The sequence below is a fragment of the Terrapene carolina genome, unplaced genomic scaffold (assembly GCF_002925995.2).
Source record: "Terrapene carolina triunguis isolate 2854851 unplaced genomic scaffold, T_m_triunguis-2.0 Scaffold130, whole genome shotgun sequence".
In the NCBI taxonomy this organism is placed as follows: Eukaryota; Metazoa; Chordata; order Testudines; family Emydidae; genus Terrapene; species Terrapene triunguis.
In genome coordinates this window covers 6994567-7019451 of record NW_020664481.1, presented here as the reverse complement: position 1 = coordinate 7019451, position 24885 = coordinate 6994567, and the positions used below count along the sequence as shown (strand labels likewise).

The following is a 24885-nucleotide window of genomic DNA, read 5'->3' as shown; positions in this document are numbered from 1 at the left end:
GGCAGGAAGCGGCGCGGGCGAGGGATGTGCTGGCCGCGGCTTCCCGCCGCCCCCATTGGCCTTGGACGGCGAACCGCAGCCAGTGGGGGCCGCGATCGGCCGAACCTGCCGCGTCAGCAGGTAAATAAACTGGCCTGGCCCACTAGGGTGCTTACCCCGGCGAGCCGCGTGCCAAACGTTGCCGACCCCTGATTTAGATCCTGTAAATGAATCTGCCCATGCCTACCACTGCAGCAGCATGGAGTTCTGTTGACTTCACTGCTTGTGCAGATCCATTTGCAGAATCTAGTTCCAGGACTTTAAGTCTCAAGTGCCTGTAGTATTCCATGAAATGCCATTTGCAGAGAGAAGGTGTCCTTGTGGAAGAACTTTATTTACTTGTTGTTAAAGGGATGCTGTCAAGTCAAACTTAGTCCTAAATGTAGGTTTTGGTTTTAAAGGAAAAAAACTTTTACAAATCTTCAAATCAATTTTTATTCCTGTAAAAGCATCTCTTCCTCCCCCCCCCCCCCCCCCCCCCAAACAAGCAAACATTCCTCTGGATTGTGCTAATGCAGAGGAATCAGAAAGTGGAATGGACTAGACCCTGCTTCTTTTCCTTTCTTCCCTTTTTCCATGCTAAGAAAATTACCTGTTGTTGATAACAAATGCAGCTGAACTGGTGCTGTACATAGTTTAAGTGGAAGCAAAGGCAAAGACAGCCTGTTTTCAGCACCAATGAATGGATTTTTCAAAGCCTGCTTTAAAGGGATGTTGCAGGTTCTTACCCCCAAAATATCAGCACCCTACTTCTAAAAACATTAACTCTTCCTTTATAAATGTATTCCTAGCCCTCTCAAGCAAAGTCTTCAATAGTCTTTGAGGAGAATGGGAGAACTCTTTTATACCAAAAAAACCCTACGTTTTCTCACCATTCATTTTACACACATCTGCAACCTGCAAAGAGCTCTGATCAGTTTGCAAAACAAGTACCTATTTTTGCTCCTATTAAACTAACTTAGATTCCTTTCTCTTCAGTCTAGATGGTATTGTTTATTCAGGAAGACATATATGTTTTTGAGGAGAGTTCTTTCAGAGCTTAATCTTTCAGATGCCCAGGTTAGAGATTTTTTTTTTTATTTTATTTTAAATACGTACTTTCGAACAACTGGCTGAAACCAAATCCTAAATCATATGTCTTTTTGTACGTCACTATAAAAACGCTGTTTGTTCATAACTGGAGATGTCCGTGGACATGTTTTGAGATAATTTTTTATCACATTTAGCTTCTCCTATAAAACAATATGCATTTTTTGTCATAAAAATCTTGGGTTTTATTCTAATTTTTTTAACACCTGCTTATTCTACTGCAGAATAGCAGGCTTCATGTTCCATTGCACCAACATCCCTCTCTAACAACAAAACTGACTTTGCATTGTCCCATCCTCAAATAATTATGTGAGGATGAAACCTCTGTTTGCTTAGGCTGCTCTTCCTAGAATGCTGGCCACATTCTCTTTACACGAGTCTTGCAGTTATCTGCACCTTCCTTTCTTTCTTGCTAGCTCTTGTTCACATCCTCCAGCTTTGTTCTCTGCTTTTCTCACACACCTCTGAATGGAAGCTTGGCCCCAGGAATGCCAGGGCAGGGGATTGGGTATGCCTTCTCTGCTTGCCTGCTGTTGCTCTGTCTGATGATGCTCTGTTTGAGGACAATCTTGTCTCAGATCCAGCAGCTTTCTAAACAAGACTTACTTGCTGCACTTCTACTTCGTATGAGTCAGCTTCCTTAAACTTGCATTCTGTCTATCTTGATTCACTCTTGTCTCGTGCAGACCTAATCCTTTTCCATAATTGGAGCTGGTCTTCTCTTATTTCATGACACCTGATTGTGTTAGGGGATATTGATCTAGCAGAAGAGTCTGAAATGCAAACAAGACAGTTGGGGTTAAATCCTGGTCCCAATGAAATCAATAGCAAAATTCCTGTTGACCGCCGAGGAGTCAGGATTTCACTCCTGGATTTTAAACATCATATAGTCAAGATTGTAGCTGGATTTCATAGGGCGAAATCCCAATCTGTGTTTACACCCTAAGAAACAACTGTACTGGCCTCCCTAGCACCAGGAATTTGAGTTCTAATCCTGGTCCTTCCATTGACTGGCCTGGACAAGTCCCTTCACTTATCTGTCTGTTTCATCTCCTGTAAAATGGGAATAATGCTTATCTACTTTGCAATCTGTTTATTTTAAATATTTATGTAGCCTCCTCCTCCCTGGGTCATGGGGAAATTTGTGTAAATGTTCAAGATTTTTTTAAATGACTTTATTTATGGCTTTATTCTGTGGGAAACCCTTTTTCCAAAGGTGTCTAAAACAGAAGTGAGTACAACACCTGGAAGATAGATGCTAAGTGTTTTTATTATTAAAAATTGATGGGACTGGACAGAGAAATCTCTTGACTACAAACCATTTGGTACATAATCTAATTCCCCCTAAATAACGCAGTGGACGGTGATCAATATTTGACTGTTTGCAGGAAAGTCTCTGTTTCCCAGACAGGAGGAGGAAATTATAATGGTCAGATAGTTACAAAAAAATTGGGAGAGTTTTTGTTCTTGAAAGTGCTGGGCACCAGAAGCCAGATCCAGGCATGCACTTTGAGGCCTGGTCCCAAATCCATTGAACCTGATGGAAAGATTCCCATTAACTTCAGAAATCTTTGGATCAGGCCCTTTCTGCACGAGTAGTCTGGTTGAAATCAATGGGACTTTCCAGGCACTTAAGGTTAGACCATGTGCTGAAGTGTCTTGATGGATTGTGGCCAGAGTGCCCAGCACCCTGCATGCGTCCTATCTGCATCTTTCTGGTGCTTGCATATTTTAATGGCAGTTCTGTCATTGAGGTTTGTATAAACACAATCCACATTTTAAAAAATAAAGGATAATTTGCTTTTTTTAAAAAAGTCAGTTATTTAATGTCACTCTCATAACTCCCACTTCTATGTGATGCTGGCAAGGAGAAAGTGACGCTTTCGCCGGTGATTTCTGTCTAAACACTGTATTAAATTCATAAACACATCTTAGACTTCTAGAGCCTGATTCTCCTTTCACTTGCGGCTGCTTTACCCCAGTGTGTAATTTCATTGACTTCAGCAGATTTGCTCCTGATTTTGTATCGGCTTATCGGAGAAAAGAATCAGGTGGCAACTGTCTGTGGGTTTTTTAATACTGATTTGAAGTATAAACAACGCAACTTCATAACTAATAGAACTTGTCACTGAAGTGACTGACTTGAAAGAAGTAAAACGTTACTGGGGTGTCTTCATTCTTGATGTGGATGAGTGAACTGTATTTTTCTTTTAAAATATAACTGAAGTTTGGTTTCAATAATGTCTCCCTAAGTCTCATGTTAAAGTATTTTTTTATTTTATTTTTAGGAGCAAAGAAGACCAGCTGTCTCATCAATTGGTTATAGAGGTTTTGAGGTAGGATTAAAACAGTGTTTGCCTGTTTGGAAAGATATAGATAATGATGATGGGAAATATATTTAAATAACTCACTTGACTCCTGGCTACATTATCTTACATAAACCGGCATTGCTGCTTGCTAGATGCACAGCTGCTTCTCTTCCACTCTAAGCTGTGGAAGAGTTCAGTTTAGTAATAGTCTTAGGGAGTGACCACCTAAATATTTTGCAGTTGGGCTTAAGTAGCCCTTTTGCTCCTGGAAAATGTGCGGAGATGAGATCTGGACTTCAATTGTGGACTTCAGTTGTCTAGGCTACAATAAAAGGTATCCTTTTTATTTAAAAAAAAACAAAAAAACAAAAAACAAGTGAGCTTATGCCTTTTAAAAACTTAGCGTTAACAAGGAAATTTGTATTTTATTGTGTAGGGCTTCCTTGACCATCTAAAGTGGGAAAAATACAACGTACCTGTTAAAGTCTTAGTGTAGGCCAGATGCTAACATGTCTTTAAGAAACCTGCACTTTTTATCTTAGTCTAGATAAGGTATTGATATTTGGGCCTCATTCCAGTTAGCATTGTCTTTCCTACTGTCCAAGGGTAAGATTTGTGGGGTTCGATCCTACCTGCCCTAGGGAGAGAAGTGAAGATGCCAGTCCCGAGGGTAAAAGACAAATAAAAACTCTGCAGAAGTTCATACAAGCAAACCATCTGACCCTGGTTAATTAGGCCGGGAAGGAAGGAAAAGCTGAGTTAATAAAGGAGATGATGTCAAGCTGTCTTAGCCTGAAGGTACCTTCAGGGATGCAGTGAAACAATCAGAATGATAGAATGGGTGCTGAAGCATAGATGTATCCTCAGCTGGTCTGCCAGGGGAGATGAGAATTCAGAACTTTGTGGTGGATATTAATGGGGGGTAATGGGAAATATTTGTAGGAGAGGCTGAGGTTAGCCAGAGTTTCTCACGTTAGCCGGAACAGCATTTACAGCATCATTAGTAACCAACTCTTCAAGAAGAAACATGGCAAAACAATGTTTTCTGTTGGGAAGCTTTTGTTCTGGATCTCTGATTTCTCTTTCCTCTTCCCTTCAGTTCTTGACTGGACGCAACTGGACAGCTGCAAAAGATATGCAGAGATACAGGCATTGTTATCCGGTACAGGCTGAAGATTTATGAACTTCCTGTCTTTCGCGGTTTTTTCCTCTTCTCATGATAGACGCAAGGGGCGCTTGGTTGATGTCATTTTATCAGCCTTAAATTGGCAGATTGATGAGGAATATTAAAATAATGATAAAGTAATTCACTTCTCCTCATCCAATTACCAGGATGTACTCACTACATCCTGCTGGCTCAGAAACAAGCTGTTAGCTCCCAACTGCTGTTCTCAGACTTGGTAGCCTTGCTAGCAACACAGAAGAACTATGGGGAAGATCATTATGTATGTGTTTTAATGCATTGTTGCTTGTTAATGTCTCTCTCTTCTGAAGGGTTTGAAAGAAAGGGAACCTGATGCTGAAGAGGAGGAGATGTGGAATTTAAGTTTTTACAAAAATGAAATTCACTTTTTGCCTCATGGTACGTATCTGACCTGGACCTCCCGTATGTGCAGTTGTAATGCATGTGAGCTTGCAAGGTATCCCACTGATTGGAAAGAATAGAATCCAGCTCTCCTGATTCCCAGCCCTGTGTTCAGTCTGCCAGAGCTCTGCCTTGTGTTGTCTTAGCTCCATGATGCACAAATACATGTAAATCAGGGTTTCCCGTTTAAATTGCAGAATGCAGCCAATTCCTTGGTCATTGTTCTTTCCTTTGTTTCGCTCTGTGGCATGTGCAGAAGTAAATCACCGTGTGCACTTCTGTTTGTGCAGTTTGAAAGGCTCTTTGCTTTTTAAAAGATTAACTGATTGGGGCAGGCAGAATACCTGGTGGGCCCCTCTGTAGTAAAGTATATTTGCCCACAAGCCATTCTGGCAACCCAGTTAAAAATGTTTTCCGCTAGGCGCCTTCCCACAGCAGGACTTTAATGCCTTTAGACCCACATTCACACTAACTTCATATCTTTGGATTAGAACCTGTTGCTGAGCTGTGGGTGTGAACATTCAGCTCTCTAGATGAGTGTTTAGCCATCCAGCTCTCCCTCATGCCCATTCCCTGTGTGCTGAATTCTCACTCCAAGGTGCCTTCACTTCAGGCATATGCGAAAGTGAAATGACAAGAGCTGCCATCCGAAGGGAAAACAGTAACGTTCCATCACTGATCTGAAACCAAGAAATGAGATGAGTGTTTAACCGGACGTAAGCATCTGTAAAGTCTGGATGCTGTTTTTCTGGGGTCTTTCCAGATCCAGCTATGGTGCTCTCTGGGATTTCAGTCTTCGTTCAAGACTGTGAGACTCTAAAAGTACTAGAAGGCTTCTCTCCCCTTCGTAGGGCTTGATCTTGAAAAGTGCTGAGCTTCCAGTGACTTCAGTAGAAGTTGAGGATGCTCGCTACCTCGTAGGATGTACTTGGGTCATTGCAAGATCAGGCCTCAAGTAGCAGCAGACTCATTCTGGAGAATCTACCCCTAATTTGTTGTGTGATAGCAGATCATAACGCTAGCCTGGCTTTTACTTTCTGGGTTTTACGGTGCTTGGTTTGTTAGAAAATAATCTATCAATACGCAGTTATTTGACTATGCACAGGAATGCAGGATTGGGCCCTTTCTCAGGAATGGCATTTCCTTAAAGCCTGCACTCCAATTTATGCAGAAACCTATGCTGTTAAAAACATAACTCTGTTAGGGTCCCTTGGAAAGGAAACTAGGTTGTCATTTTGTTGAAAGTGCTCTTTTTATGTAGGTTACCCTGCCCTCTTTTGAAGACAGTGAGACAGATCCTGTTTTCTGTAACTATATCCCATCTCCTGGACAATCCGTTAACTTGACACATGCTCATTTGCTGCGATTTCTTCTCTCACCTCCCACTCTTTTTTTCACCTAGGCTTATTTATTGATGAGCTCCTTGAAGCTTGGCAGGAGGATTACGAGACTCTGGAAGAAAATCATTCTTATATACAATGGTAAATAATTATTACAAAAGGCGATGTCTCTTAGAATGATTCTCTTCTGATGTCTGTCTCAAAGAATTTGCTGCTTCAGAGCTGCTGTGGCTGGCTTCTCAGAAAACTTTGGGCCCCTCTTGAGTTCTAAATTTGTGAGATTTATTTTAGTCAGTTACTTTCTTTGAAAGTAACAAGAGGGTTGGGTATCCTGAATATTTCCCTTGCAGCTCTGTCAGTAGTCTTCAATCCCCAGCTGCAGTATGTCTGGAAACCAGGTACTGAGCAAAGAGATTGTGGTGATGGTTAAATTGGAAATACCCAGACAGATAAACAATTAAGACTGCTAATAGTACAAGTATGTATAATGACTTTTCGCGGTGTGACTTAGACTGTTACAGACTAAACTCCGTGTCTTTTCCATGGTGTTATGTCCTCTCGAAGAGGACTGTATTTGGCATCTACAGCATTTGGAGACATTTCTGTTAACTTATTTTTAAGGAGCATGTGTGCTGGGTTGAATGTGATCTCTATTTTGTCTAATCTGCAAATCTCTTTCCCTTCAGGTTGTTTCCTTTGCGTGAACGTGGGATGAACTGGCGTGCAAAGCCTCTCACATGTAAAGAAATTCAGGTGTGACTTTCTTTTTTTTATTTCAAGCCTTTTATACTTGAAAGGCATTGGGGGTTCAACTAGGTAAATGTTTGCCCTATACTATGTAAGGTTGCTCCATTTCCTTCCCCACCATAATGGAGCCAGCTCCAATGACTGTTAAATGCAGTTTTTGATGATCTTTTTGCTCCTCAAGTGTCTTCAGCAGTAAATTATAGGTTTGTTGATATAAGCAAGAAATAACCAGGAAGATCCCAAATGTGTGTCTTAACACAATAGCCATTTATAAGCATTGTGTGTAACTGAAAGGCCTCTTAAATCACTGATGGAGACAGTTTAAAATCTTTTTTTTTTGCCATACACGCAAATTTGGAGTCTTTTGTGCATTTCAGGCCTTTAAGAAATCCAAGGAAGTTATGCAAAGATTCATTAGAGCTTACAAACTCATGCTGGGTTTTTATGGAATAAACTTGATCGATCAAGAAACGGGGAAAGTGCAAAGAGCAGAAAATTGGCGTCAGAGATTTCGCAACCTTGATCGGTGAGTCCCATTTATACTGTTTGGTTTTTATTCCTCACTCTTGGGAAAGAAAAATCAAATGAAACCAAAGGAATTAGTTGTGTACAGAGATACAAAGGCTTTCTGTGTTACAGAAGTAGAGTGATCTGACCACAAAACTGGGAGCCAACTAGCCAAGAGTTTAGGTGTCCTTATTCTGGCTATAGCTTGGGAGGCCTGTCAGCATCTTTCATATTATTTTAAATTACTTGAACTGCTTAGAGGCCACAGCTGTCCCACTGTGAGCCACATGTGTATTGTGTGTTCCTCCTTTGGCATTACTAACTGAAAGGTAGGTTTCCATCTGAGTCTCCCTAAGGCTGTAATACAGGCTTAGAGACTCTGATATTTGCGGCCTCGGAGTTTGTGTCTCATACAAGTTTACTCTTCAGTGAGATGGGCCTCAAGCAGCTGTAGTCTCCAAAATCCACTGGAACAGTTTTCACCTATAGCTCAGTATACAGCAGGGATTACTTCTTTTAAGACATGCTGAGAAGAGTGTATAAAGTTCGGTTTTGAAAACAAAATGATCACGGGAATTAAGAGTGAAGATCCTCGTTACCGCTGGGAATTTGGAGTCCAAATTTCTGAGTTCTGTTGTTGGCAGTGAGCATGACTTGCTATGTGTGACTTTGGACAAGCCACTTAACCTCTCATTTACATAGCTATTAAATAAGAATAATTCCCTATGCTTCCTAAGGTGTTTATAAGGCTGCCTCAATGCCTGTGAAATGCTTTCAGATCCTTGGATGAAAAGTGTTACTTAAAAGCAAAGTAGTGGTTTTGTAGGTTTTATTGTCATACATTGATTGGCGATAGCAAATCCCTTTTCCAATACGTATCTTTGTAGTTTGAACTGCACATTAGTGATGGCAGTGGGGAAGCCACCCCCCATTCTGGAATTCGGATATCATTTAATCTCTGCTACAGAGTTAACTGGAATATTGAGACAAGGATGGGATAGCACTGTTGAAAGCCAGAGCAGATAGGCTAGATATTACAGCAATAGATGCTTTTAAAATAGGCTGGCTTAAATGTGATCTACCCTTAAAGATTCCAGTAAAGACTTGTTTGTAGTTAACAATGTTCAGCACATCTACCCTGTCTGGGTTAGAGTGGGACCCTGTACTGTGCTGCTTTCACTTAAAGATACCATTTTCCTGTTTCACTGTCTTCAGTTCTTTTTTTTTTTTTTTTTTCCTGTTTGTGTCTTAGGTTTAGTCACAACAATTTGCGGATAACTCGTATTCTGAAGTGTCTGGGAGAGATGGGGTATGAACACTATCAAGTACGCCTGGTTAACTTTTTCCTAACAGAGACGCTTGTTTACCAAACACTCCCAAACGTTAAGAGAAGTGCCTTGGATTACTTCCTGTTCACCATCAGAAACAAGCAGAAGCGAAGGGAACTGATACACTATGCATGGATGCACTTTAAACCTCAGGATAAGTTTGCATGGGGGCCTCATAAGAAACTCCAGAACTATAAACTTCCGTCGTTAAAGTCTCAGCACTGCCAAAAGGCTGAGGAAGAGAAGGAATCAGTCAGAGATAAAGAAGCAGTTGGAAAGAACGAAACCAATCCTCCAAACAGGGAGGAGAAAGTTGGAGATGCTGCATACTCAGAAACCAACAAGGTGACTGATGAATGTACCTCAGAGGAACAAAGTAAGCGTGATGCCATGTATGTTGCAGAGCGAGGAGACAACGTAGAAGAGAAAGAAGCCTCACTTTCCCAGCTAGAAGAGAAGGTTCTGAGTGAGGACCTTGTGGGCCTGAGGGATGGAGCAGAGAGTGAATGCCTAAAGGAAAGCAAGAAAAGAAAGCTTGAGATGAACAGATTAACTGGAAAGTGCACAGGGCTATTGAAAAGTCCCACTGATATTGAGAAGATCTCTTATAACCTAGGGGAATTTGCTATCGATCAAGAGACCACAGAGACTCTTCCAGCATTGCCAGAAAAGGGTGACCAAGTAACAGCTGAAGAAGGTGACGTCAGTAGTGAAGACTTCAAGGCGTCTGAGTCATCTGATGCACCTGTAAAAAGAAGAAAAGTTGATGAAGCAATGCCAGAAAACAGTACTGTAAATGTGGCAATAAACCCGGACACGGACACCACTACCTGCAACGTCCAAGCAACAGGGGCTGAGAAAGGAGAAGTTAGTGAGGAAGACACGGTTGTGGAAGAAATTAATGTGAAAACTGAGAATGGTGCTGAAGGTGCATCTGTGAATTCATTGCCTGGTTCTGAGACTAATGAGCCTGGTCTGCCTTCTCTGGCAGGCAGTGGCTCAGTGCTACGTGAAGCAAATTCAGAAATACAAAAAAAAGCGCACCAATGTAATGAAACTCTAACAGTAAGTGAAAGCCAGGTAGACGACAGAGAACAGAAAGAAGGGGCAGAAGATGTCCATGCAAGAGGGGAAACAAAAACCCCAGACAAGAACCGGGGCCAAGAGGGTCTTCAGCAGAGTGTGGTGGAATCTTGTCCTGAAAAAGTCAGTGCTAGGAATGTAGCACAAGAAATTGATTGCATTGAGGATTCAGCAAAACTGAATGATCAGCAGACAATGGCAGAGAGTGGCAAAAACATTGCAATAGCACCAGAGCAAGGGGCGGAGGAAGGACAGTTATGTCCTGAATTCAAGGAGCATGGAACAGGGATTCGGACTCCAAAGGCATGTGGAAAAAGACGTCTCCTTTAAAACAATCCAGAACAAACTCAATCTCTCCCCTCCCCTCTGGTTGTCCTAACTAGAAAAAATCTGCTTGGTCAACTTCGTAGGGAAAAGCCCCTGGCCTCTTCCTGTTCCCGTTTGTATCTGACATGCTGGACTATCTGCAAGGATTTCCCCTCTTAACCTCTTTGAAGAGCAAAGCTCTTATTTAATAAGTGATTTTAATCCATGGAATACAGATGTTTGTAGAAGAAACCAATTGGTTTCTGGTTTTCTTTTTTTACCAGGTAACTCCTCTTGGGCACTTTGGAAACTGTCACACTAACAATGGGGAGTTTTTACATTTGTTGTCTCCCTAGCAAAGGCCATTGTGAGGCCCTGTTGATCATCTTGGTGAGACTCTGTTGAAATCCGTTTTTAAGGAGACACCAATTTGGTTGTGCAGTGTTTGTCCGACTTGAAGCCTGGTACTTTTCTGCTCCTTGAGGGCAAAGGTCCCCCATTCTGCTGATATTTGCTTGCAAAAGGGGTGAAGGTAGCGAGATTTCATGTATGTGAAAATGCAAATGCCTTTCCATTGGTAAGTTACTAATTTTAAGAATTTAGTTTGGCATACGAGAGTCATTGATTAAACTATACAGTCAAAATGTTTGACAAATATTAACCTTAACGGGGCTTTTCTCCAATCTATGTGCAGAGATGTTGAGGGTTTAATTCCATCTAGCCCTAGCACAAGTCACTTATGCATTTCTTCCAAGGGTTGTTCGGAGACTGGAAACCCACCAGTCTCTAAGAGAAAAGGGGGCGGGGAATAAAATACAAATGAGGCATTGCTTAAAGAGAATGCTGCCCTCCTGGGAGTCCCTTTTCCTCTCTCTGTGGAGCCCTGATGGTTTTTCAGATGCTACTTTTTTCATTGGTTCTGAGTCCTTTAACTGTCTGTCAATGCAGTTTTCATCAGGCTACCGTTCCCTTGTCCCTAGTGCAGATTTTCACCCTTGATGATTTTAATCCCTTTTCTAGTTTGTGCACATGTTGTGCCAGTAGCATTCTGTCTCTCTGTCCCAAGTGTGTCGTGTGCACTGTCGGGGATCATAGCTGTTGAGGGGTGGGTTGTTTTTTTTGTTTTTGTTTTTTGTTTGTTTGTTTAAACCAGAGGCGTCATGAGAATCTCTTGTCAGCCCCTGCCACCTACTGACCAGCACTAATGTTGTTAGATGGTAGTAACAATAGATATTAACTTGCACTTAATGTTAATAATGTGCACATCAGCCTTGTACGGAATTCAATTAGCGTAAAGGAGCATCATACAATGTAATGCTGTATGTAGGAGAAAATATTAAGGTATTTACTGCAGTGGACCTGCTTCACCAAGCAGGAGGAAAAAATGCAGCAGCTGAAAAGACTGGACTTGATGTTCATTTAAACTCTGGTTCTATTTTTGGTTGGTTTGTTTTTTAAATACCATTTGGTTTTTGTAGCGCATTGCTGCAGCTTAGGTCAGCCATCCTATCAGAGAGAGTTTTTTCTTCTGCGTGTTCCAGCTGTTAAGCAAAGAATCTTTAACTGTTCTGGATTTTAATCTGTGACTTGCCTGCTCAAAACTTGTATGCCCTGATCCAACCTGGCATTTACACATATGTGTAACTCTAAGCACGCATATAGTCTCGTTGAAGTCAGGGCTTATATGCTTATAGTAATACACAGTAAAGGCCTTAAAACCCGTTTGTTAAAGTGTTTTTTTCTCTAGAAGAAAAACAAATTGTGTTTAAATATTAAGTAAAACTAACTAAAGACCTTCAGTGTTTAGAGAACATGGGAAAAAATTGCTTTTTATGAAAGACTTTGTACAGTTTTATAGCTGTCTTTTTATTTAAGTAACGAAGGTCTCACTGGACATGTTCATACATGGCCCACTTTGCGTATCTTGTATGGTGGTGAGTTTTAAATGAGATCTCAGTATAATGTATATTAAAGTATGATTTTAATGCAAACCAGTTGTGGGTGTTTTTTTCACATGAGGAGGAAGAAGAGTGTATTACCAAGTTCTCACTTGTGAGGCTGTTTTGAGGAACTTGCAGGCTGTTGCACAGCTGAAAAACGTCTCTTGGTGGGGAGGGATCTGCAGCTTCTTTGTGGGTAATCTACTGTGTTCTAAACTTGGTTCTGGCCTCGTTGATCCAGTGAGATCTGTCCTAATTCATCCCTTTTCATAGTTCCCTTCCTTATAAACACACACAAACTTTACCCCTCTCTATTTCTCATTCAGCTCTCCCAAGCATACAACTTGTGCATCAGCAGTCTGCTCTAACATAACTGTGCATAACTAGGAATCCTCCAGAAGCTACTGTTTATAGGATAGGAAGCCTGGCACCTATGCCTGTCTTCTATCTGAGGAGTGATACCCCCTGAATCTGAACTGCTGGCTGGCCCAATTTGCCCCAAATTTCACCAATGTCCATGTCTTTGCCTGGCCTGAACAGAAGTGGATCGCCCTTCAGCTGTCTTGTTTTTAAATCCTGTTAGGCTGAAGCATAACTTCTTAAACTGGTGTCTTGTCCAGTACAAACAATACTTTTTTGTTTTTTTTAAGTGTTCTCTCTAATAGAGCTTGAAATTAGTATTCCTTTTTCCTAATTGCCATGCAGACAGGGATATTATCTCTTTAGTCTCACTTGTGGCATGATAAATTTAACTTGCAAAATAAGTGTGTAATTAATAGATACAAAATTTTTATGCAGATGCTGTCTGTGATGCTGCAGAATAATCTTTACTGCTACATTGGGAAGGCAAAGGAAGGATTGCCTTCTGGTTCAGGAAGACCTGGCTTCATTTTCCAGACCATCACAGGCTTTTGGGGCAGGTTATCTGTGTGCCTCAGTTCCACACCTGTAAAATGGGGATAATGCTTCCCTCCATCCTGGGCTGTTGTGAAGATAAATGTTTGTGTTGGGAAGGTGCTCACTTATGGCAGTGGAGACTGAAGCCATACGTAGATGGATGCCACTTTCTGTGGCTGTTGCTCTAGGTTTTTATAATGTGCCATTCCTGCCAATTGACTTTAAGATAATTAGCATCAGCTACTCTAGGAATGGGCATAATAGAATATATCTCTCACACACACACACACACACACACACTACATTAAAAGCAGGAATCAGTTCTGGTTCTGTTCAATATCTTCATCAATGATTTAGATAATGGCGTAGAGCAGTGGTGGGCAACCTGCGGCCCATGGGCCGCATGCAGCTTGTCATGGTAATCCACTGGCGGGCCGCAAGACCGTTTGTTTACATTGACCGTCCACAAGCACGGCCGCCCGCAGCTTCCAGTGCCTGGGAACCCACTGCCACTGGGAGCTGTGGACGGCCATGCTTGCGGACGGTCAATATAAACAAACTGTCTTGCGGCCCACTAGTGGATTACCCTGATGGGCTGCAGGTTGCCCACTGTTGGCGTAGAGCAGTGGTTCCCAAAGGGGATTCGTGAAATGTTAGAGGGGGTTCGCAGGAAAAAATTCCCTAATGGTGGACAGAACTGTCCCTAGGGATCTTGGGCAGCACAGGGCCAGCAGCCCAGAGCCCCTGGACTTCCAAGAGCTAAGCAGCTCAAAGCAAGCCTATCTATCACACTGAGGAGATATAAACTTCAAGACTCCTTATAAGAAATGGAAAGGGAGGTGGATATTTTTTGATATTTTTAAAATTAAATAGGCAGCTAGTATTGTTTTTAAAATTATTATGAAGAACAAGTTTAAGCTTTGTTGTAACATGCGTTGTTTGCCTGGACTGCTCAAGATCTGAATGCTTGTGTAGGAGGAACTCTTTGAGTTGGCTTCTTAAATACCTTCATGCTGTTTCACATCTGATACTCCTTGATGAAACATAGGAGCCTTGTCTTATAACAGGCTTATTCAAAGTGATACAAGCTATGAAAGTGAGATCTTGGAAGAGTGTTGCCATTTTCATAATATAATAAAAAAAACTGTAATGATAAATAATAATTAACAATGAATAGTGTGTAATAAACAGTGTCTCATAAAAACAAATTTTATATTACCAAGATCACTGCTTTTATAATTCATATTCAGGTAAAGGAGAAAATCCCTGGAAATACTCATTTTTTAGGAGGGGGTTCACGAGACTTGACATTTTAGCGAAAGGGGTTCACAGGTTCTTAAAGTTTGGGAACGACTGGCGTAGAGAGTACACTTATAAAGCTTTGTGAATGATACCAAGCTGGGGAGGATTGCAAGTGCTTTGGAGGATAGGATTAAAATTCAAAATGATCTGTACAAACTGGCGAAATGGTCTGAAGTTAGAGTGGATCACAAGCTAAACATGAGTGAACAGTGTAACACTGCTTCAAAAAAAAACCCCCAGCAAACATCATTTCTGAGATGTATTAGCAGGAGTGTTGTAAGCAAGACCCGAGAAGTAATTCTTCTGCTTTACCCCATGCTGATTGGACCTCAACTGGAGTATTGTGTCCAGTTCTGGGTGCTACTTTTCAGGAACGATGTGGACAAATTGGTGAAAGTTCAGACAAGAGCAACAAAAATGATTAAAGGTCTAGAAAACATGGCCTATGAAGGAAGATTGGAAAAAATTGGGTTTGTTTAGGCCAGAGAAGAGAAGACCGAGGGGGGACATAACAGTTTTCAAGCACATAAAAGGTTGTTGCAAGGAGGAAGGAGAAAAATTGTTCTCATTAACTTCATAAGCTAGGACAAGAAGCAATGGGCTTCAGTTGCAGCAAGGGCAGTTTAGCTTGGACATTAGGGAAAACTTCCTGTCAGGGTAGTTAAGCACTGGAATAAATTGCTTATGGAGGTGGTTCAGCATCAGTGCTGGTATAGCTTAGAGATGTATTAACTCCCTATGGGTTCCCTCTGTTGCTACAAGGTCATTCAGCCCATAGTTGTACCTTAAGTACTAGCCCACACAAACACCATGGAGCAAGGGGAGAGGTTAGAGCCCGTGGAGCTGTGCAACAGAGGTGACCATCCAGGTGCCCTCTTGATAACTCCCGCGCGGATTATGGCAAGGTGCTTTTGAACCCCACCTTAAATAAATGCTGAAGCAAGGAGATAGCCTGGCAGCTCACCTAATCAGTGTATTTCACTTGGAGCACAGGACCTTGCTGCCTATTGGTTCCCGAGTGGAGTTTCTGGCTTGGAACAATGAAAACATAACATTTTTGCTATATTTTGTTGGAGGGGGGACCATCTCTATTTGTAATATGCACAGATTTTTGCCCCCGTCATCTCCACTAGAGACAAATGTCACATTAACCCACTGTATGTTTGTATCTCTTTTCTGGGGTGACGGAGCAAGTGGTCATGCTAGGAGACTAGTGCATTGTTGCTTGGAGGGGAGGGGGAAGAAAAGCCATGAATCCACTTTCTGAAATTTGCACAGTCATGGCTTTTGAAGGCATTTGCATTTCTCCTTCCCCACCTCTAGGTCCCCAGCTCCCTCCTCTGTGCTTTCTACCAACTTTCTGGTAGGCAGATGGAATAAGGAGAGGTGGGCAGGCTCTTCTATTCTGTAGCGGGAACACACTCACTTCTCATTCAAAAAGGGAAAAGAGCTAGAGTGCAGTTGCATCGTAATGAGCATCTCTGACCCCTCAATCGCAATGAGTCTCTTTCCCCAGTGCATCTCCACTTCACGATTTTCACAGACAGTCCCCTTCTTTGGATGAAATCATCTTGAATTAACACGTAAAGGGAAACATGGAGCCATTTGTAGGATTGAAGTGGGCATTCACCCACGAAAGCTTATGCTCCAATACATCTGTTAGTCTTAAAGGTGCCACAGGACTCTCTGTTGCTATTTGTAGGATTGTGAGCCTTGCTAATATGCTCACATCTCAGATAATCTACTTTTGGATTGTTGTCGTCTTCTCAGTGTCACATGCCTGTAGTGAAAATATTTCAAAGGCAAGTTTTGTTTTAATCTTTTCAGCTTTCTGTGGCTTTCTCAGGGTTTCTCCTACATTCCTCTTCTTTGCTCTTCTTGTCACTATGCCGGCTGTCTCTTCAATGCCACATAAAGTGCACACAAAAATCAACCAGATGCTCTTTGAGTCTCCAAGAAAAAGCACAGGTGAACACAAATCCGTAGCTGATAAAGCATTTAATGAAGCAAAGATACTAGCCCTATTCTCTGCCCTGACCTCGTGCCTTTATAGGGATCCCTGCCTTTATTCCACAAAAATAAAAATCCACAGACATTAACTAAGTCTTCATTTTTGTTACCTTTCATCCATCTAGTACTAAGTTGGTAGTGAATTGTGAACTACTTTTCACTGGCCTAGATGAGACCAAAGTAACATCTGTGTCTAGGGATGGTGGATTTTAATTTTGTCTCCTTAGGGTTATCTGTCTGAGTGACAATTTAGCTAAGGCAAGGCCAGCCTTTCCTCGGTTAGAAAGGTCCCCTCCCTGTTTGCAGTTGGCTTGAGCTGCCTGTGCGATGAATGTGTGCCTCCTTTCATAACTGACTGTGCCACTCTGCAGTTTGCCCCCCCCCCTTTCCCCACCTTCCCCTTCCTGAAACCTGGTCTCTCTCTCTCTGAGCTCAGCCCCTCTCGCCTGCCTGTGCTTCTGAGCTCTGCCCCCTCCAGCTGGAGACTCAGGTTTATCTGGAGACTGAGGGGCTCATTCGGGAGCTGAGATCTGAGAGGTGAAGGAGAGAACCATTGGAGCCAGGAGCAGAGAAAGGGGCTAGTTTCACTGAAGAGAGGCAGAGCGTGGAGACCATGGCTGGATTCTCAGCTCTTGGGCTGCTCTTTCTTTTTCAACTACTAGCCTCATCCTCAGCTCAGGTAAGAATGTGCCTTTACTTCTAATGGCCAAAAATCCCAGCTATTGATGGAAAAAATACATAAGGAGCAGAGGGTCTCATAGCAGCAGGATGAAATGTGCACCGTATGGCAGCAGGCCAGATAATTGCTGTTCATTTAAAATCGAAAGTTTTGTGTGTCAAACTGAGAGAGCCTATTGCTTGCTAGGTGCCTAGCGGAGAGAGCAGAAGTGTTTCCTGGTAGGGGTTTACTTCATGTCCTATGGAAACTGCCACTTTAAACTTTGTGTAAAAGAATTGTCCTCATAGTTTGGTTTATAGCCGTGTCGGAGAAGCCTCAGGAAAAGGAAAAGGAAACGGTGATTTAGGGGGGGAAAAAATTGTTTTACTATAAAAGACAAAGTTGCCCACTAAATAAAAATCCCCTGTGCTCCACCTCTTCATCCCATTCAGGGTTTTTCTTCCTCCCACCCCTAGTTGATCTATTTTTGAGACCTGTTTGGGAACAAGCACATTTAATTCGTATTCATTCAGGTGAAGCTACGTGTATTCGTAGCAAACGTCCCTGTAGTGGTGTTAACTTTCCAGTGTGTATCGTTCAGGAAAATTCTCGGGGGGAGGATTTTTCGTTGCCTTAATGAAGGAATTTTTGCAGCCTGGCTCAGGAATTCTGAGCTGACCCTCATCTGCTGTGAGCAGAACTAGCTCCACAATGAAACCTTTGTTCCCTCAAGCTGCAAGGTACTCTCTGGAGCTCTTTCCACAAAGCAGACCTTTATAGGATCCCCACTTCTCCCACACCCCTAAGAGCTAAACCCCCACACACTGTCCAGCTCAGATGGGCAATTACTCAAGTCCATTTAGCTGTGCCTTCCTTCAGACATTAACTGTATAGTTCCATCTCTTCTGCTGCCTGGTTGTGAATGTCACTTTTAATACCAACCGCATGCACAGATTATTCTAACTTGCCTTTGCCTTTTCTCTGTGTCTACACTGTGAGTGACTGGGAACAGCCACTCGGGGAGCAAGGGCAGATATGATTCCCTGTAAGCTTCCCATTCAATAAACAGCTCCTGCTGAATGGGGATGGGTTGGGTCTCACGGAAGCACCGAGGATGTGCTCAGATTCTTAGCAAATTAAGTCTGGAAAGAGTCTTGCTTCCTCTGAGTCTGTCATGGATAGAGAAGGGGAGCTGGAGTTGCGCTGTGATCTGTGACCTACTGTGTGTGTTTTTTCTTCCGTTCTCTCTCCCCATCCCTCCCAGAGAGCAGGACCACGAGGCCCTCCTGGACCACGAGGACTCCCTGGATCACCTGGCAAGGAAGGCATAGATGTGAGTGCTGAGCAGTGGGCGGCAGGCTGAGCTGGGGGAGGGAGGTGGGGTGGAGCAAGGGGGAGGGCACATTTCATAGAGGAATTCTTCTAGTCCTCCTGTCGTCCAGAGAGAGGCTCCAGGCATTTGGGCAGCACTTCAGAGGGACCGAATTAACAGCCCATGTGCCGTAGGCAAGGAAACCAAGGGGCTCTGTCCTGCTGAGGCTGAGTTACGTCTGGAGGTGCTGAGTGCCTAGGAGTTGCTCAGCGCCTTGCAGGATCAAGCCCTCAGTGCCAAGTGGGAGTTTATGACAAAGCTAGTGTGTACAACAGGGATTTGTTAATCTTCCGGGCATCCTGCAACACTTTCTCTCTGGCATCTGCAAAGATGCAGGTTAAAGGGTGGAGGACAGTAGTGGGTTTAGTGCAGCAGTTACTGTACTGGGTGTTGTTACTGCACGCTCAGTGCAATACTGTGGATTTTATACCATTAGACAATTGTTTGTTTTAAAACGTGTCAAGCACCTGGCTCTCCGGAGAGGCCCTAGAAAGCCGAATTAAATACACCACACTGGATGCTGATCTCACTCACACTGGCTTGACACCACTCTAGCTACACTGTCTTCAATGGAATTACCCCAGTTTTACACCAGTCTGATGGAGATCAGAATCTGGCCCATTGATTCCACTTGGAATTTAAATGTCCTTAGTTTGTAGCAAGAGGCAAATTAAATCTTTGGGAATACTTTTTTTGGTGGTTAATTCCTTATTATTAACCCTTCCCCCTGACTGCAGGGTTAGCATCTCGGCTCCTGCAGAATTTAGTGAAGGAGGAAATCTTGTCCTATTTCTTTTAGTTGAAGTTTCCGCTGAAATGAATTGAAATTTATACCCACTGGATAAAGACAGGCTTGTCTTCCACACCTATCATAGTGGATTAAAATCGGTTCAGGTAATCTCAAAGGAGACTATTCATATCTCAAATACTAAGGATCAGATTCTGATCCTTTCATTCATGTTGAGTAGCACCTTACTCCTTGAGCTACTTGTCGAGTAATTTTGCTACTCATCATGAGTAAGAGTGTCAGCATGGGGCCTTAAAAGCAGCCTTTCAAAATTCTATTCCTCCCATGCAAGAAAGTTTATTTTGACTGAGAAAGCTAAAAAAAGGTTTATTCCTTTGCATCCTGTAACGGGTGAACAAGTAGCTTTTGTGCCTGTGATTGCAATTTTTTATGACCATTTTGCAAGGCTGGCCACAGTGAAAACATCATTGTTTTGCAGCCATTTCCCTCCACGTGTTCACTAGACTAAGGGAAACCATTTTACTAAATAATCTTATATTTGTTTTTAATAATGAATGGTTTAGAGAAGGTAGGTCGGGAACTTCTGTCTGAAGTTTTGTAATAGAAGAACAAGGCCATTTAAAATGAAAGATAGCAAAGGAAGTTCTTTTCCACACAATTAGCCTGCAGAACTAATTGCCACAAGTTATCATTGCACGCCAGAGCTTAGCAGGATTCAGAAAAGGGTTGGATATTTCTATGAGTAACGACAAAATCTAGAGTGATGATGATAAGGATTAAAAGAAGACCAAGAATTTTAGGGCGGGTATAAACCTCAAGCTTCAGTTCATAGACTAATGGGGATCAGGCAGAAACTTTTCCTGGAAGCAGGCTGTTCTGTTACTGCTTTCTGCTGGGTTTCTTTCATCTTCCTCTGAAGCAGGTGTTACTGGCTGCTGTCAGAGACTGGAGACTGGGCTCGATGGATGACCGGTATGACCCAGTCTGGCAATTCCTATGTTCCAAATACTGTGCGGTTCCCACTAAACAATTTCCCGCATAAACAGAAGTTAGTGTCCTTTGATTTTAATAATCCAAAGATACCATAACGTCATAGAAAAATATAGGGCTGGAAGGGACATCAGGAGGTCATCTAGTTCGGGTCCCCCACACTAAAGCAGGAATTTAGTAGATCTAGTCCATCCCTGACAGATACGTTTCCAATCTGTTCTTAAAAACCTCCAGCTTCCCTAGATAACCTGTTCCAGTGCTTAACTCATTATAATTAGAAAGTTTTCTCTAATATCTAACCTAAATCTTCCTTGCTGCAGATTAAGCCAATTGTTTCTTATCCTTCCATTGGCTGACGTTGAGAACAACTGATAGCCACCTTTAAAACAACCTTCTCAAATACGTAAAAGGCTATCGGGTCCCGTTCTCCCCCTGCCCCCAGTCTTCTTTTCTCTAGACTAAAGATGCCCAATTTTTTTTCAACCCTTGTTTTCTAAGGTCTTGTCATTTTTGTTGCTCTTTTTGGATGCTCTCCAATTTGTCCACATCATGTCACAATGCAGGCAAATCAGTGCCGTCAAAGTGCGGCAGTCTGCTTAGATAGATGTTTTTGAAGATGTGTCAGCTGTTCTAAAACGAAAAGAAATAAAATGCTGTTCCTCACCCTACATGGACTGGGTTTCCCTTCAAGGAACCAAAGGCCACACTTTCAAACGTGGCCTGTAATTCTAGGAACCTCTGTTCTGGGCCCCACCCTGAGATGCCCCTGGCCCGAGTGCTCACGACTCCAGCCAAAGTCAGCGGGAGCTGCAGATGGTCAGCACTTCTGAGGCATCGGGCTTAGCGTGTCTCAGGTGGGAGACCCAGAAACGGAGACATCCCTAACTAATGGCCATTCATGAAAACTTGGCCCTCATTGTCCAATGTGGGCCTTATCCTGCAAAGCTCTGAGCACTGGTTGCACATTTTTAGGGGCTTGTTGAAGGAAATGGACTTGGAGGGCACTTGGCACCTTGCAGGATGAGCCCAGGTAATAATAATGAATAATTAATCAGCTGAAGCTCATCTTGATAGATCATAATATTAGACGGAGTTAAATCTCAGGGGAGCCAAACCCTGCAGACTTGCAAAGGGAGGTTGGTGAGAGTGTTGACCATGTAAGGAAGGCAGGATTTCTCTCATAGGCTGTCCTTAACTGAATGAAACAAGGATGCAACAGGAGCAAAAAGAAAGGAAACATGCTGTCATGTATTAATAAATGAGAAACGCTCACCAGTCATTCAGGGTCAGAGCCTCATACCATTCCACCCATTGAGTCTGCAAGGAATCCCATTGACTCAGAGCATCAGGGTCAATATTTCTGTGGTTAGCATCAAGTGCACCGGCATAGTTTAAGGACCACCGTTTGCCAGGGTTCTCTGAGAAGACATTGTGAGGTGTGTAATCCCACATGGCTGTGCCTTTTTATAGCTCTGAATATAGAGGAACCTATTGAAGGTGTGTCAGAAATCTAGGCTGGTTTTTCTTTAATGAAAGAGCAGCTGTGTAAATTCTAATACTGTAAAGAAATAACTTATTATTTTATACGCATGAGATCATTTTCCAAGGCATGCTCTGAACTTTTCTTGAGCATTTTAAAATACTATGATTTCCTCATGTTTTTCCTGTTATTTTCTAAAACCATCCTGGCCACGTTCAGTTCATAGATGGCTTTAGAGAAATGACTGTGCAGAATTACTAAAGAGCATTTGTGGTCAGATGTACACTGCAAAAGTGTGCAGCAACTGCTGAATATAGGCCTCAAACACTGAACAGTACATAACATGCAACTAAATTATTCAGGCCAACTCTGGATAATCCTCAAATGAACCCTGCGCTATTGGCACCCTTTCCAAAAGCTCCTTGATTTGCTTCTGCCTCTCACTTTCAATCCCACTGAAGCTTCCTCTAATTATCTCCTTTAAAACACTGCATGTTCCGTGATCTGTAACAAGGTAATTGCTTAGCTCCCAAGAATACAAAGGGTGTGTTGTGATTAAACCAGTCACCTAAGAGTTGCTCTGAATTATTTCCAACATGCAATTGTTACAAAGCCATTGTCAGTTCTCTAACAGACATTTCCCCTCCGGTGTGACTTTAATACAGGGTGGCAGAGACTTGGGCTATGTCCTCACTACGGGGGGGTGTCGATTTAAGATACGCAAATTCAGCTACGCAAATAGCATAGCTGAATTTGACGTATCGGAGCCGACTTACCCCGCTGTGAGGACGGCGGCAAATCGACCTCCGCGGCTCCCCCGTCGACGGCGCTTACTCCTACCTCCGCTGGTGGAGTACAAGTGTCGATTCGGGGATCGATTGTCGCGTCCCAACGAGACGCGATAATTCGATCCCCGAGAGATCGATTTCTACCCGCCGATTCAGGCGGGTAGTGTAGACGTAGCCTAAGTAAACTTACTTCCATCTCATGTAAAACCGGGGAGAACTATTCCATTACTGACAGCCACTGATTCTAATTCACTAAGAAGGATGACAGCGATTTGCCACCAGAGGTATAAATGCTGATCAAAGTTCTGATTCTGAATGGGTTCTGCTAGCACAGACCCCAGTGCTCAGGTAGAATCCCCCTGAAATCAAATGGGGACCCCACAGGGGTTCACGATAGCAGATCCCAAGGTGTGATCAGGTCACAAGACAGGAGAACTGTTCCTGAGTGGCTTTCTCTAATGCTGTGACCTTGCTGCCACGTATCAGTATCACAGAGGCCTGTAGGGAAAGGGGGCAGGGTGATGGTGTTAATATAGAGGAGGATATAAAACATTGCTGTTCATTCTGTTATTCAAAACCTGCCATCCCAACATACCTTTCCCCCCTCATTTTCATTATAAAAGCTCTTCCCCAGCTCGGATAAGGGCACCTATCTGTGGCATATTTCTGAGCAAAGGACTGCAATGGAATGGCCTCTGCAAGTCAGAGCACAAAGACTCCCTCTATCTACTGACCCTCCAAGCTGTGTGTTCTTTCAACAGCCGCGCAACACGCAAAGCTCTGCACTCTGACTGACTCAGGGCAGCCGGTCCAAGCATAGGGATTTGCACAGGAACTTTATGGTTGCAGACGTAGTAAACATAGAGTCAGTTCTCAAATTCTTCCACCTTCACAACTTCCCCCACCCAAAATGCCCACTGTAAAGATGGCCACCGCTAACCCTACTCAGTAGCCACTCCTGTGCCTCCACATCTCCTCCTAAGGAAGATTGCAGCTCTCACCTCCCCCCCACAAGTGTAATTAACAAAAAAAAAAATTAAAAAGGCAAGGTAGGTTTATTATTTATTTAATGCCTGCTCCATTCCAGCCATAGGCCCCCTCCCCAGCATCTCTTTGCCTGGAACTTACTTTACCCAGGATACAGCTAGTACTTCTTAAACCTGGAGCACCCTGAAACAATCCTCTAGTTAGCCTGCTGGAGGGGGAATGACCCACAGGTCTCCTTGATCCCTGTCACTGAAAGGTGGTTTAAAAAATAAAAGCAGAAACTTTGTCGGAAAAGTAAACCCTGCCTTAAATTGTTTTCTGAAGGATTTCCCCCAAGCAGACATCACTGAGGTTTCTAGGCAAAATGGAGGAAAAAAGGTTAATATTCTCTCTGCTTCCGGGTGACTGGGGATTCCCTTTCCACAAGGGAAATTTCCAGGTGGTGTCATAACTGGTTCTACGCCACCCGTTTCTGACCCCCACTCCAGCGAGGGCGCAGGACAGGAGGGACTGTGGTGAGAAAATGCCGTGCTCCAGTGACCACAAGGCTGCTCTAACTTTATGCCGGGATGGCTGGCTCCAGGGTTAGGAGAGTAGAAATGTGGCAGGTAGCCATCCATGCCCCCTCCCCAGAGCACAGCTCAGGAGATCTGAGACATGTTAAACTCGTGGGCATAACAGGCAACCCGTTTTCTTAGATTATTAAGAAACATTGCAATATAGACTTTATTATCTCCGTCCCAGATACATAACACTTCCTGCGCAGATTAATATAATTAGGCCATCTTCTTTGCGATTTTTTATTTTAAAATAGCTAGAGGGAATGCAATAGCCGTTTTTAGGCTAAAGAAAATCTTATTTTTCTCTTCATTTCAGCTATGTTAATTAAATGCTCAGCTTGTCTGGAGCAGCTGATCGTTCTGTTTTATGTACCGAGATGGCCCCATTGCTGGAGAATCGCAATTTGTAATGCATTTATCCCCACAAGAGGGAGGTGCTTTTATCCCCATGTTGCAGACAGAGGCACAGCAAGGCCAAGGATTTGCCCAAGGAATCCAGTGGGAGAGCAGGGGATTGAGCCCTGGGATTCCCAAACCACTGGGCCATCCTTGCATCATGGTGTGTAGAGAAGATGAGCATTCCTCCCAGGAAGTGAACATAAAGCTCAGACAGTTCCCATTCTTTCATATCGCTTGGTCCGTGGCCTATGCTAATCTTTAAACAATATGTATGGGCAGCATAGTATTGGGTGTGGGGAGACGTGGTCCAGCAACAGGAGTGGAGATTTTGGAGATTTTTTTATTTGTCACCTTTGTGCCGGGTTGTCAATGCCATAATTTTAACCTGGCTCACCAGCAACACTGAAAATAGGAGCCATTG

At 43.0% G+C, this 24885-nt stretch overlaps 2 protein-coding genes across 3 annotated transcripts in view; both read left to right on the top strand.

The window, feature by feature from the left end:
• The window catches only part of OGFR (opioid growth factor receptor), a 13577-nt gene extending 2119 nt beyond the window's left edge, over nucleotides 1-11458 (top strand). Inside the window, exons 2-9 of one of the 2 annotated variants that reach the window (XM_026652865.2) lie at nucleotides 1018-1098; nucleotides 3417-3464; nucleotides 4537-4599; nucleotides 4932-5019; nucleotides 6425-6503; nucleotides 7049-7115; nucleotides 7487-7635; nucleotides 8869-11458. In XM_026652865.2, the coding sequence (XP_026508650.1) occupies nucleotides 1018-1098; nucleotides 3417-3464; nucleotides 4537-4599; nucleotides 4932-5019; nucleotides 6425-6503; nucleotides 7049-7115; nucleotides 7487-7635; nucleotides 8869-10357 (2064 nt within the window). In that variant the 3' untranslated portion in view covers nucleotides 10358-11458. The remainder of the gene's footprint in view (nucleotides 1-1017; nucleotides 1099-3416; nucleotides 3465-4536; nucleotides 4600-4931; nucleotides 5020-6424; nucleotides 6504-7048; nucleotides 7116-7486; nucleotides 7636-8868) is intronic. The other variant, XM_026652866.2, reaches the window with a different exon arrangement.
• Nucleotides 11459-16894: 5436 nt separating this feature from the next.
• The window catches only part of COL9A3 (collagen type IX alpha 3 chain), a 66674-nt gene continuing 58683 nt past the window's right edge, over nucleotides 16895-24885 (top strand). Inside the window, exons 1-2 of the mRNA XM_026652913.2 lie at nucleotides 16895-17161; nucleotides 18405-18473. Coding sequence (XP_026508698.1) covers nucleotides 17096-17161; nucleotides 18405-18473 — 135 coding nt within the window. The 5' untranslated portion in view covers nucleotides 16895-17095. The remainder of the gene's footprint in view (nucleotides 17162-18404; nucleotides 18474-24885) is intronic.